General features: G+C 45.8%; 1 protein-coding gene across 2 annotated transcripts in view; it reads left to right on the top strand.

The window, feature by feature from the left end:
* The first annotated feature begins 1,057 nt into the window (after positions 1-1,057).
* The window catches only part of osbp2b (oxysterol binding protein 2b), a 38,436-nt gene continuing 26,668 nt past the window's right edge, over positions 1,058-12,825 (top strand). The window contains exons 1-3 of one of the 2 annotated variants that reach the window (XM_086031130.1): positions 9,375-10,603; positions 10,703-10,915; positions 11,106-11,314. In XM_086031130.1, the coding sequence (XP_085887256.1) occupies positions 11,119-11,314 (196 nt within the window). In that variant the 5' untranslated portion in view covers positions 9,375-10,603; positions 10,703-10,915; positions 11,106-11,118. Of the gene's footprint in view, positions 1,378-9,374; positions 10,604-10,702; positions 10,916-11,105; positions 11,315-12,825 lie in introns of those variants that run through there. The other variant, XM_086031131.1, reaches the window with a different exon arrangement.

The raw sequence follows: 12,825 nt of genomic DNA, 5'->3' as shown, positions 1-12,825 counted from the left end.
TTATCAAATTGTAAAAGACTGCTGGTGTTGTTACCAAAGAAAGGCGGAAGAGTCCAAAAGGTAACACTTGTCGAGTCTTATTCGCCATGATCCATGTATTCTATTTAATACAATTGATTCTGCACTTAAGCCCCGTCAGCTGATTTGCACTGACTCATCCCCTAAAATGTGCAAGAGATTTTTGCAGTTTTTTTATCGACAAGGTGGCTACAGCTAGGTGGTTTCCTTGACATTTTTGGAGGAAGTAGTTTGCCATATTTAGCCATCCCCTTATGGAGGTTCTTCCAAGTATTAGTGAATGTGTTTTGGCCAGCAGCCTGTCTTCTGGTGCAGTTCCCCAACATTTTAAACATGCTGTGGTGCAACCTAGGGCTGCTCGATTAAGCGATTTTGAACCGTAACCGACTTTTCTGGATAAACGATTTTAATAACGTTCAAAATCGGTACGTTCGATTTGTATTTTTGCTATATCTAAGCCACCGTAGTTTCCTCTGCATTTCCGCTTCCTCCCACGAGCGCGCAGTCCGAAACAATTATACAGTATTTTGATGTGGTTGTTAGGTAGTGCATGATTGTGTGATTTTCCCCCCATGTAAAATATGTGCCTTTGCAACATATAGGTTGGGAAAATAATCTATACTGCAGGGGACGGTCTAAAACGCTTAATGTAATTATAAAATGACCGAAAACGGAAATAAATTTTCACCCAAATTAAAATTAAAATAAAACACAACATATCGGCTAATGAGCACATGCATTTTTGACGATCACGGGTTTTGGACATTAAGCGACGTTAAACCTTTTTTTTTTTTTACACGGAGCGAGACAGCCCATTGTAGTCCGCATCAGTTGAAGTGTCTCGTTCCTCCTCCAGCGTCCAAACACCACCGGCATCATGTGAAAAGGAGGGGCACCCGGCTCTCTCTCTCTCTCTCTCTCTCTCGCTCTCTCTCTCTCTCGCTCTCTCTCTCTCTCTCTCTCTATCGCTCTCTCCCTCTCACTGTCTCGCTCTCCCTCTCTCTCTCGCTCTCTCTCTCTCTCTCTCTCTCTTTTTCTCTTTCTCGCCCGCTCGCTCGCTCGCTCGCTCTCCGGCCCGACCCTCCTCCGCCTCGCCCTTTTGTCAGGGCCGACTTGCTCGTTCTCAAGCAGGCGGGGGTGTTCCTGTCGCTCCTGTCGCCGGCTAAACCTGCGAGCGGCTGAGCGGAGGATGAGTGAGCAAGGGAAGGCTTCTGTCGCGGCAACGCCGGCAACTGCAGCTGCAGCAGCTGCAGCAGGCTCGGATACTTACAAAGGCTGGCTTTTTAAATGGACCAACTACCTAAAAGGGTACCAGCGTCGATGGTTCGTCCTGAGCAACGGCCTGCTGTCATATTACAGGTAAAAAACATACAGACGACAGTCAACAGGCTTGGTGAAAAGAACTAATAATGTGGACACGGACGGAGCGAAGTGTTTTTGGTGCATCGCTCCAGCTGGATACGGCGGCTGGCTAGCAGGCTAACTCTCGCTGTCAGGCGACCAGCTGACAAGACACTACAACAACGTGACCGGTTTGTTACAAGTGACAGCTGGTTTCGCAGCGGCGACAGCACGTCCCCTACGCTTGCCGAACTACGTTTATGTGTTACAAATGTGGCCGTTGTCACTTGTCATGATTGTGGGAACGACGTCCTTTTAGCTCGCCAAGCTAGGTAGTTTAATTCTTGATGAGAGTCAAGCTGTATGTGTGTGTATATAGCTCACACACACACACACACACACACAAATATGTCATCGTATGGCCACCCGTTTATTTTTTATGGCCACGTTTGAATTGGTGCTTGTGACGCTTGAAGATGCTTCATTGTAACAATACAAAGTTATTGTGCAATATCTAACAATACAGTGTTATTGTGCAAAATCTCACACCTGTGGCTCAGGTGCTTCTTGCAGGGCCACGAGCCACAGGCAGATGCAAACAAAGGAAGCAATAAAAAGAATATTGTGGCACTTTTTCTGTCAGTATGTTAAGCAATTAAACATTTTTTTTGGAGGGGGGGGAGCATGAATAACTCAGGTTCCGATATTTGCAGGGGATTATTGTCACATTTTGTGACATTTGGTGGTGTACTATGAAATTGTTTTTAATGTAAAATACTGTACGTGCCTTGGCTCAGTGAAAGTCAGCAGACACTGGGAGTGTACGCGTCAGCACAAATACAACCTGTCAAGTTCACCAACCCACTTTTTCATGAGCCCACAATCCAGTACGAGCTGCGTATTAAAAAGGCAAATAAATAATGCGCAGTTTTTATTGACACTGTCAGAAAGGTGTTCTGTTGTTTCTTGTAGAACTACACTGCCACATCTGAGATCCAAGAAACGTTTCTCAGCCGAACATACAGTAATTAAACGTTTTAGGCTTTTCTACAGACTTTGCCGGACACACTGAAGCAGGGGCTGACTTGATGTCCAGGTAGCAGTTCTGGGTGTGAGTGTTGCTCAAGAACACCACACGGGTGCTTGGGGAATTTTAGGTGTGCATTGGTCCGTTGCCACATTTCCAGTTGTGACTGACCCCGCTTGATAAAGTAGAAGGTTCTTTTGCCTACATCTTTCTGCCGGTCCATGACTTGAATTGGGATCCCATGGTGGCAAGGCGTCGATCCTCACGACTCAAGTCGCAGCCGCTGCTGATTGTAAAAATTGTTCATAGAATTGTATGGCTGTAGGTTCTCCGCTCATTGTAGCTCACCTTTTTTTTTTTTCAAAATTCTTAACATTGGAAGAACAATCCAGCCGCGGTTGTTGTATCAGCACATGATCTCAGGGAGCCTCTTTGCCTGCTGTCATCAGGTGTGTGTTATTTGACACAAAGGTATGGGTGTCAGAGCCCGTGGTGAAAGCAGAGCCGCCTGCTGCCACTGCCCTCTATTAATAGCCCATTATGTTGTGAGGCCATAGCCATCACTGGGCGACATCTAAGCAGATAAGTTGTTGTTCCTTCCTCTGCTCAAGCCCGCTGTGTGTTTGACCTGAGGGCTTTTTTTTTTTTTTTTTTTTTTTTAAAAGCAGATGTATCATGCTGAATCCGCTTTTTTGAGCATTTAGCCATGTTAAAATGCCTTTTCCTCACCCAAAACACCCCCAAATTCTCCATTCATCCATCTTTCCTCCTCTCTAAGCACCAGCCCCCGTCCCACTGAAAAAAAATGACCGGTTCCTGACATTGTTACATTGACACGTAATAATGGCCCGTACCGCCCCTGCTGAGTAAACGCACGCCCACTTTCTCCAGAAGCCGGCATTGGTCGGCCGAGCGCGTATATTTTTGCACCGGCATTGGGGAGAGATTTTTGGAGTTGCAGCGTTTTAGCAGAGAGGGGGACTATTTTGCCGGTCAGTCCTCCGTCCGTGACCTGGGAACCCTTCTGTCCTCTTCCCTCTATCCTTATTCATCAAATGAATCGTGCTCCGACTCCGTCGTCGTCCTTTTAAAGCGCTTCCGTCCTCACATTCCGTCATTCCGTCCTCCTCGCCGCCTCCCTGTTAAAAGAGAAAAAAAGAGGCGTCCGTGGATGGCCTGTAAGAGATGCTAACAGCAGACGTTTCATGATTCAAAAACATTATTTAAAGCGCATTAATTGGATCACTTTGTATTCACATCCACTTACAGGCTGGGAGTATCGCGAGTAGATTGAAATGTTTACAACTGTTTAATCAAGATAGCATTTAGCTGACAACACAACTACGTTGGTCACCAGAGGCATTCTTATCTTATCTTAGACCACTTCACGAGAACGCAATACTGTTGCGTTTTATTGTCAAACATTTGCATTATAATGCGATACGTTTTCAGTTTTTTATTGCCTTATTTCGCAATAAAATAAGGCCGATAGTGAACTGTGTAAAGCTAGAAAATAGCATGATACATCTCCTTTCAATAGCAGACTGTTTTTTTTAATGTTGTGAGAGAAGCAAAAATAGAATGAGTCAAGACTTAACATGTTAAGTGAAACCAATTGATCTGCATGTTCATTTCTTGTTGTATTGTTATGCAATCAACAGAGATTTAGAATGTTGTCACTTCCTTAAAATAATGGCGTAAGTTGTTTTGACTAAAACAAAAAAAAAACTTTCCTTCAACATCTCATGATGCTGGCCACCTCTGCTGAAATCAGCCACATCCTTAGTTACACATATCATTCAATTCTATCCCTGAAATGAAATGATTAATAAATGTATATAATGCAGTATTTGGTTCAGTTTTTGCGCGTTTTCTGAAAAAATGGAGAGCAGCTAGTTTTACTAGTTTTTGGACCCCTGTAGCGAGTTTTTGAAAAAGCGACTATCATATTTAATTCCCTTTCAAAAACAGACATGAGCAGAATTTCACTTGAAAGATATATCCCAACGATAAGAGACAATTCGAGACATATCTCGATATATTTGAAAGTGGATCGATTCGGTTTGGTTCGATCCGATGCACTCACATCTTTTAAATCAAAACCGATTAACTGATTGCAATTGTTTTTTTTTACTACACCCCTAATTAGCATGTCAAACATTACCAACAGTTGGACTTTTTGGTGAGCTGTAATGTTTTTATGATCTTAGCGTTTACATTCTGTTGAGCCACTATTTCGGTAACATGATAATAAACACCGATTAAAGCACGATGGCTTCACAAGCATGCATGTTTATCGGCAGCATTTGAAGCTGAGCTCAGTATGGGTTTGCCCTTTCTCAAAGGTTACATTTCATTTGACATACATTACTTGTGTTGGTGGCTAGTACTTCGAGGTCCAGTCAATTATCTTCGAGATTTCTTTCATTCCAAAGGCCTGTCGCTGTGAAAGCAAAGCGGTTTTGCTCCTTTAACTTGTCGCCGAGAAGGCAAAGTGCGCCGACAGAACAGCGCAATCAACGCCTCAACAAAATGCCACACTGAGCATCTGCCTGTGTTAAATTGTAATGACTTTTATTGAGAGGCACCATTTCACTTGTTGGCTTCATAGGACAAAGACTTTTTTTTTTTGAATTCTCTGTCAGCCTTGTCTTTTTGTTGCCACTTCACCCAGACAGCCTTCTTACTTAGATCATTTTAAATTCTTCATTCCATATTCAATTTCCTCTTTTACCTTTCGCCACTAATTTTAATTCCCCCAGATCTTCTTATACGCGCTTCTTAAATGAGATCTGTCTGGCTGCTTTAGAGAAGATTATAGGGCGTTAAACTGCTAAATGCTGCTTGATCTGCCAAATCAGTGAATCTGCTTTGGTCTTTCACGGAAGAGCAGGCCTGTCATACTTCTATCTCAACCGACATTAACCTTGGCTTCACCTTACCGAACAATTATGCGTGCTCGTTCCGTAAGAGAGAAGACCAGAAAGCCAATCGGCCGAATCACCGAGATTTTATTCCTAACAGCAAACGCTAATAACAGTATCGGGGGCTCGGTTCCCTCTCAATACAGATCTGTGCGCTCCTGTGGCCATCAGAGAGCGACACCACACCCGAGTTGCCCCGAACAGTTATAGAAAATATGCTAATTAAACACACCAAAAACCCTCGCCACTATCATTTCATTAGTTACATGGCATCTGCAATATATTTCTTCAGATGCCGATTGGTTCTCTTTTCCCCGCCGTCTCAGATGACGCCTTTTCTTGTGCACATGACTCGCTTGGTTGTAGCTCCTGAAAACACCAAGTTATATGCATTTCCAAGAGGCCGGGGGCCTTCAGAGAAACTGTGGCCCGCCTTTGTCTCCCTGTTTTTCACTGGCGGCATCTGGTACCATCAAACCTCCCACACATTGTGTTCCTCTGATACATCCGCTCCGCTGATACTGCCACCTTGAAACAGCTCTACTTCCACTCATTTGTAATACAACTTTGAATCATTCATAATTGGTTAACATACATTTATATATCTTCACCAACTAATAATAAAAACCCTTCACTGATGTGGCGTGCGTTTCAATTGCAGGGAGTGACTACTTGGACCGCTAGCTAAAAATAGTCTCCGAACATTGAATGAAATGTTAAAAGGTGTGACACTCGAATGTGAGCTGCACTGAGTTGGCCAAAGAGTCGCAATTAGCTCAATTTTTGCGGGTTAGCCCGCCCATGTTTTACAAATTCAAGCTCCGGGTGCACGAGAGTGAGGAAGCCTCGGTAAAAGCTCGATGGCCGAACGCCGTGTTATCACTGACTGGCACAAGATGTAGGCGATCTAATTTCGTTAGTGTTTGTTGAGCTTTGCATCAGGCATACCGAGAATGCGTGTACAAAGTTTTTCTGTATTTTTTTTTTTGTGTGGTTTTTTTTTCCGTGTGTGTGTTTGTGTGAAAGCGGTAAGTTAAAGAAAGGAAAGACTTCCAAGCTCTCTCTTAATTGTTTCAGGCAGCTACTAGCTCATGTCCTTTTTGAATGTATTTGTTTTACTTTGCTATCGGATGTTCCCTTTGTCCTCATCAGCGTTTCTCTGGTACCCTCCCACTGTGTTGTGTGATACAACATTGTGAGCCATAACAAAGTTATCTCAATTCTCCAGCTGTGTGTTGTGTTGTGTCATTTCCTCGTCCTGTCCCTGTTTGCACCGTGTCAGCATTCCCCCAGCTCCGGATTGGATTTGTTTTATCATGATGTGTGCACAAAGCACAGGTGAAATACAAACGGTATTATGACTGGTGCACAAGCTGCCCTCTGCTTCTTCTTCTCCTTCTTACCTCACATAACGCTCCTGTGGTTTAGCTTCCACGTCTGAAGGTAACGACCAATCACAGCTCACCTGTTTTCTGAAGCGGAGCCGTGATTGGTCATTACCTGAGCCCTGAGCTATTGTGATGTCATTTTCAGTCGACAGAAATGACAAAATGGCTGCCCCCGCCGACGCCTAAAAACAAGTGGATTTTGCTGCTTTACTCATATTCCACAAACGCAATATTCATCACAATGCCGCGTTTCAACAAGTAAGTTGATGGCACCGTTATATTGTCGGCGAGGGGGAAAGGAAAGCGCCCGAGACTTACTGAACATCCCAAGTCGTAATATTCAGGGGGACCCAAAGAAATGGTGGAGAAACGGGAGGAGGAGGAGGATGTGATGTTGGAGACGCAGAGGACAAACAGCAACCGTGCAGCAGAAAGTGCTCCAACTAACTATCGACGAGGACACTCAGTCTGTGTGTGGGTTATGAAGTCTTAATCAGGGTAGTCCAAGAACAATAGGGGAAGAAGAAGGGATGACCAAAAACCGGACGTTTTCCCGATGGTTACCGGAAATGATGAGAGAGTCCGGTGTGTCGTAGTCTCTAGGGTGCTTCCATCGATGGCCCTGAGTGGTTGGGGTGAGTCTGAAAGGGACACGGGGAATTTAGCATGAGCAACGTACTCTTTATCAATAAGATTGTTGTCTGCCCCTGAATCTTATCAACACCTGAAGGGAAACCAAGTTCTTGGGGGAGGAGACAGTGGCAGGCAAATGAATCTGATGAGCACATTCTCTAGAGGTAGTGTCACTCACCCCAAGGCTGTGTTCTGCGGTCGCAACGGAACTCATGGGTCGGAATGAGCACTGACCGATGACGTGCCCGGTCCCTCCACAATAGATGCAAAGACCCTGTGCAACCCGCCGGGTGCGTTCCTCCAGGGAGAGGGGGGTTCTGCCGAGTCGCATGGGTTCTTCCCGGGCGGAAGCAGGCGTCTCGGGGAAAATGAAAGGCAGGGCAACCAGTCGAGCAACAGCCGCGCGACGGGGGGAACGGTGGCAAGCTCTGGCACTCCGGCGGCGTTCTCTGATGCGATTGTCAATCTGAATGGCTAAGGAGATTAACTGCTGGAGAGACAAGAACTCATCCCGAGTAGACAGTTGATCTTGAAGCTCCTCGGACAGTCCATAAAAGAAAGCTGTTTTTTGTCCCGCCTCATCCCATCCACTTTCAGAGGCTAAAATCCTGAACTTGCTAGCATAGTCTGCAGCTGACTCAGAGCCCTGACATAATGAGATTAGCCGTTGGCCTGGCGACTGATTAATGATAGGCTGATCAAAGACTTGCCGCATCTTCTCCGAAAAATAAGCAAATGATTCAAATGTTTTTAACTTTGACTCATACAAGGAAGAGGACCACCTCCATGCTCTTCCCCTAAGCATGTTAATGACATAGACCACCTTGGCGAGATCGTCCGAATATGCGCTAGGTTGTTGCTCAAAAACCAAGGAACAGCGCAACAGGAATCGGCCGCAAGCTCCTACCTCTCCAGAATAAGTTTCAGGTGACGAAATGTTGGGTTCCCGGTGAAAAGAGGTAGCGGTAGCCCGTGAGTCGATCACTCCCGGATTGGAGGTGTGCGGCTGGGTTGGAGTCTGCGCCGGAGTGCTGGGGTTCAACTGGATGGCCATTGAGTTGACGGTGGTGGAAAGGTTCGGATTTAAGTCCATAACCCCCTTCAGGGGATGCTCGTGTCTGCAGAGCAGTTCTCCCTGTGCGCTCACGGCTTGGTGGATTTGTTCATTTATGTCTGCTGGGTCCATGACTGGTCGCGACGTACCGTCATGCGAGGAGCAGGATTTGGATCCAGAAACAGACAGGAGACGATAGTCAGATAAAGTAAATGTCTTTATATACAAAAATTCAACGTTACAAGCAGCAGGGCTGGACACATGAGGGCATGAAAGACTAAACGCTCTGACAACATCTCAAGCTTATGTAGGGAAAATCACACAACCCTTTGTGACCACATAAAGGACAAAGAGCATCAAGCATCGTCACCTATAGGGCCCGTGCACCGCGTCATCACGACGTCATCATCCGCCATGTTCGAGGTGGCGAATGAGTGCACTTTAAAGCCTGCGTATTTGTCGATTCAAAAACATGTTAAAATGCAAGAAAATGGCGGGGCTTTACAACCACAGTGACGTAGCCAACGAGCTACAAGCTCGTATGAGTTGATTTTTAACACATCTGCTTGTCATCGTAGCGAGGAATATGCCGTTGTTTCTTATGAAGAGCCACTCGGAGGCAGTGCCCAGGCACCGTCAACAAGTAGCGACCACCAACAAGAAAACTTAACAGTTAAAAGTAAAAAACTGAATCATTATTCATTTTCGTGTTTCTTCTTTAACTACACACACTAGAAGATCATCAGATGGTTACAGTACAACCCTCATTTTAGGAAGAATTGTAGTATAGCCAGGTTGTCCCCAACAATATGTGATGTGACTTTTGAGACCTGATGATGAACACTCGTGGAGTTATTGAGTATTGATACAAACTCCCCTCTAAAATCTCGTTTATTATTTTTCCCCCAAAATGAGGGTTGTATTGTAACCAGCTGGAGATCTTTGTGTAACCATTTAAGAAACACGACAATGAATAATAAAAAAACTTGTATAGTTCGTTTTCATGTTGGCGCTTGTTACTTGTCGACGGTCCCTGGGCGGGAGTTAGAACGCGCAAAGTGGAAGCCGATTTAAACATAGTTTCATACTGAAAATGTAACTTAAATTATTTTTGCCTGTGCTGCTTTGTGCTGTTTCCACTTGTTTAGTTCCTACAGTAAGACTGGCAGTTTTTATTTTCTCTTGTTTGTATTCCGCCGTCCATGAATATGCAATGTCAGTTAGGCAAATAGCTAGCCGTTAGTTTAAATTGAGTTTTCTTGCTTCGAGCTGTTAATAGCATTATGGTCATTATCAATAGCCTCTCAGCTCTCCCTTTGCTAGGTAAATGCTAACATACAACGATAAAATGTACCGTAATTGGCTAACAAATTAGCACCGCTACTGCTGTCATTTTATCCATAAAACAACTCTTACTTTTTCATAAAAAGGCAGTAGCGCATACAAATTGAACCTCCACTAATAATCACAGCCATATACTCTCTACTCTGTCAAAAGAGTTATCTCTCTTAGAATTCGGTTCCGGCGCCGCGCGAGTGGCAGCTCGCTACAATAGCGCCGGCTCATCGGTGAGCCTTTTCGTGTGTTTTTGTTCCTTAATATTACTCTACCTCATACCTTTTTCATATACTTGATAGTCGTAACTTACGTAGCGAATGGACACCCAAATTGCGGTATTCTTGCTGCTGCTGATTGCTATGACCCGATATCCCCCGTGAGCTGAGGAGGAAGAGACGGGGATCTCGTGCGGGGGTTAAACGCCGGGAAAGGAGGAGACGATACCATCCCGTCGTCCCGTCTGTTATCATGGGGAAAGTTAGATCGCTCCCCAACAAGATGGACGAGCTAGCGGCGCTTACACGGCACGAGAGGGACTTCCGGTAGGCTAGCCCGATGCTATTCACGGAGTCGCGGCTAACAGCGCTAACGCCGAACGGGGTCGTAGAATTGGACGGCTTCCAAATCATATGCGCGGACAGGACGCTGGAGAGTGGAAAGAGGAAAGGAGGAGGGCTGGCTGTGTTTGTGAACGATAGATGGTGTAATCCTGGGCACATCACGATTTAAGGAGCAGCTTTGCAGCAGGGATATTGAGCTGCTAGCTGTTGGCATGAGGCATTTCTACATCCTGCGAGAGTTTAGTCATGTGATGGCGGTGACCGTCTACGTCCCACCAGCTGCCAGCAGCGACACAGCCTGTGATGTCTTGACTGCAGCAGTGAGCATGCTACAAACACAGCACCCAAATGCCCTGGTACTCATCTCTGGTGACTTCAATCATGCCTCCCCTTCCTCCTCTCTGCCTTCATTCACACAGTATGCCACCTGCCACACCAGAGACAATAAAACACTGGACCTTTTCTATGCCAACACCAAGGAGGCATACACATCACTGCCCCCCCCCCCCCACCTACTCCTCCTGCTGGGCGTGTCACCCCCCTGCCCCCTTTTCTCCACAGTCTCCAGCTCCCAGCTACACCAGGTAGCCACCACTCCCTCCTGCCCAGCCTTGGCCCTCACAACATCTCAGGTGAGGAACCAGCTGCAGAAGATGAAGGCGAGGAAGGCAGCGGGCCCGGATGGCATCAGCACCCAGCTCCTCAAATCCTGCGCAGACCAGCTGTGTGGAATTGTCCAGCACATGTTCAACCTGAGCCTGAAGCTGGGCAGGGTATTTCTTGTCAAGCTTGCCTCTCCATACATGTTTTTTTATTTTGCAGGACACAGGCGGAAATGGCGCACACATGTCGCGGGACGATCAATCTGGCCACCGCTCACATCGATACAGAGGATGCCTGCAATATTGTCCTGAGCAGCAGTGGCCGCACATACCACCTGAAAGCTAGCACTGAAGTGGAGCGACAGCGATGGATCACAGCCCTTGAGTTGGCTAAAGCTAAAGCCGTTCGCATGATGAATGACCAGTCTGGTAAGTGCAGGCGGCTACTTATTTGGAGAAAGTAGAGCATGCTAAACTTTAGCCACTTTTCTATTGTTCTACCCTGAAAGTGGCCCCATCCTGTGCTCACTTTTCCCGTCACACTTTTTTCAGGCATTGTAGTTACAATAGAACCACTTTTCAGAGCTTCCTCCGAGGTGGTTCTAAAACGCAACCGCAATCGCCTGTTTTCTGAAGCTGATCCATGATTGGTTGTTACCTGAGCCCCCGAGCAACTGTGATGTCATTTTCAGTTCATAGCAAGTGACAAAATGTCTGTCTTCCGTCCGTGTCCTGGGCACCCTTCGGTCACCGTCCCTCCGTCCTTATTCATAAAAATAATCATCCTCCGGCCACGTCTGCCTCGTTCTTTTAAAGCTCTTCTGTCCTTACATTTCAACAGTCCAGCCCGCCCAAAAAACAAAAACAAAAAACATCCGTGCATGACGCCGAGGGAGAGAGGCCATTGGGAGAGGTTTCATCAACAATATTCCAAGCTCATTAGCTGGCTAATTTCCGATTCACATCCACTTACCTACCGGCTGGGAGTATCATGAGCGGATTGAATTGTTTTCAACCAGTGTCGGTCACCAGACTACTACTAAGCCCCGCCATGGGAACATCATGTGATATGTAAGAATGGGTTATATTGTGTTTTGCTGCGAAACCTTTGCGTTATAACGCAATAGGTGCTCCGTTTTTATTGCGTTATTTTGTAATGAAAATAATTATTGGAAAATAATGTTATTTTAGGAGGAGAAGGAAAGACTCGCACTTCCGGGTCATAGCTTTAAGTGTACTTTAAGTGTTTGGAGGGATTTTTACGCTCTAGAGATGACATCCCAGACAAGGACATGTTTTTGCATGCAAAGGGATAAGGTAGTAGGCCTATGTACTACATGTTAACTAAAAAAATATTGATATCCATCTTTTTCCTACACCGCATACATAACGGATTACACACGCAAGACAGCCTGGGAGTGCTTCTGTCAGTCGTCAGTGAAAATGGGCATCTGTGTGTTGAACCACTAGAGGGCAGACTATGCCGGTGAGTACAATGTTACTGCCGGGAATGCCCATGAAAGAGAAAAAAAGAGGCGGCTCCATGGTAACGCAGAAGAGAACACTGGTCTTTCTTTTTTAAAATAACCCAACACAACACGCCGGTCGGGCCAGACGAAAATCCATTTCCGTCCTTGCTTAGTCCGTCCTTTTAAAAAAAAAAAAAAGTCTTCCATCCCTAAAATGGGTGTCCATCCGGGATGGACGGACGGAACATTCCGTCCCTGGGAACGAATGCCCATCTCTGTGTATAGCCTTTGTGGCCCTAATGTCACCATAAATAGAGACAATGGACTTTTGTCTAAATGCCGGATTCCTTTGTGCGCCGATGCTTGAAATTCAGCCGAGGTACTGTTTCCATTCACACCCTTTCTTTCATACCGTTGGCATTCCAGCTGGAGCCAGGAGAGGGCAGCCAAGTATCCTCGCCGTTTTTTGGA

The sequence above is a fragment of the Filicampus tigris genome, chromosome 5 (genome assembly GCF_054856515.1).
Source record: "Filicampus tigris isolate MCC_2025a chromosome 5, RoL_Ftig_1.0, whole genome shotgun sequence".
Classification (NCBI taxonomy): domain Eukaryota; kingdom Metazoa; phylum Chordata; class Actinopteri; order Syngnathiformes; family Syngnathidae; genus Filicampus; species Filicampus tigris.
Note: the sequence above shows the minus strand (reverse complement) of the source record. Positions and strands in the feature narration are given on the sequence as shown.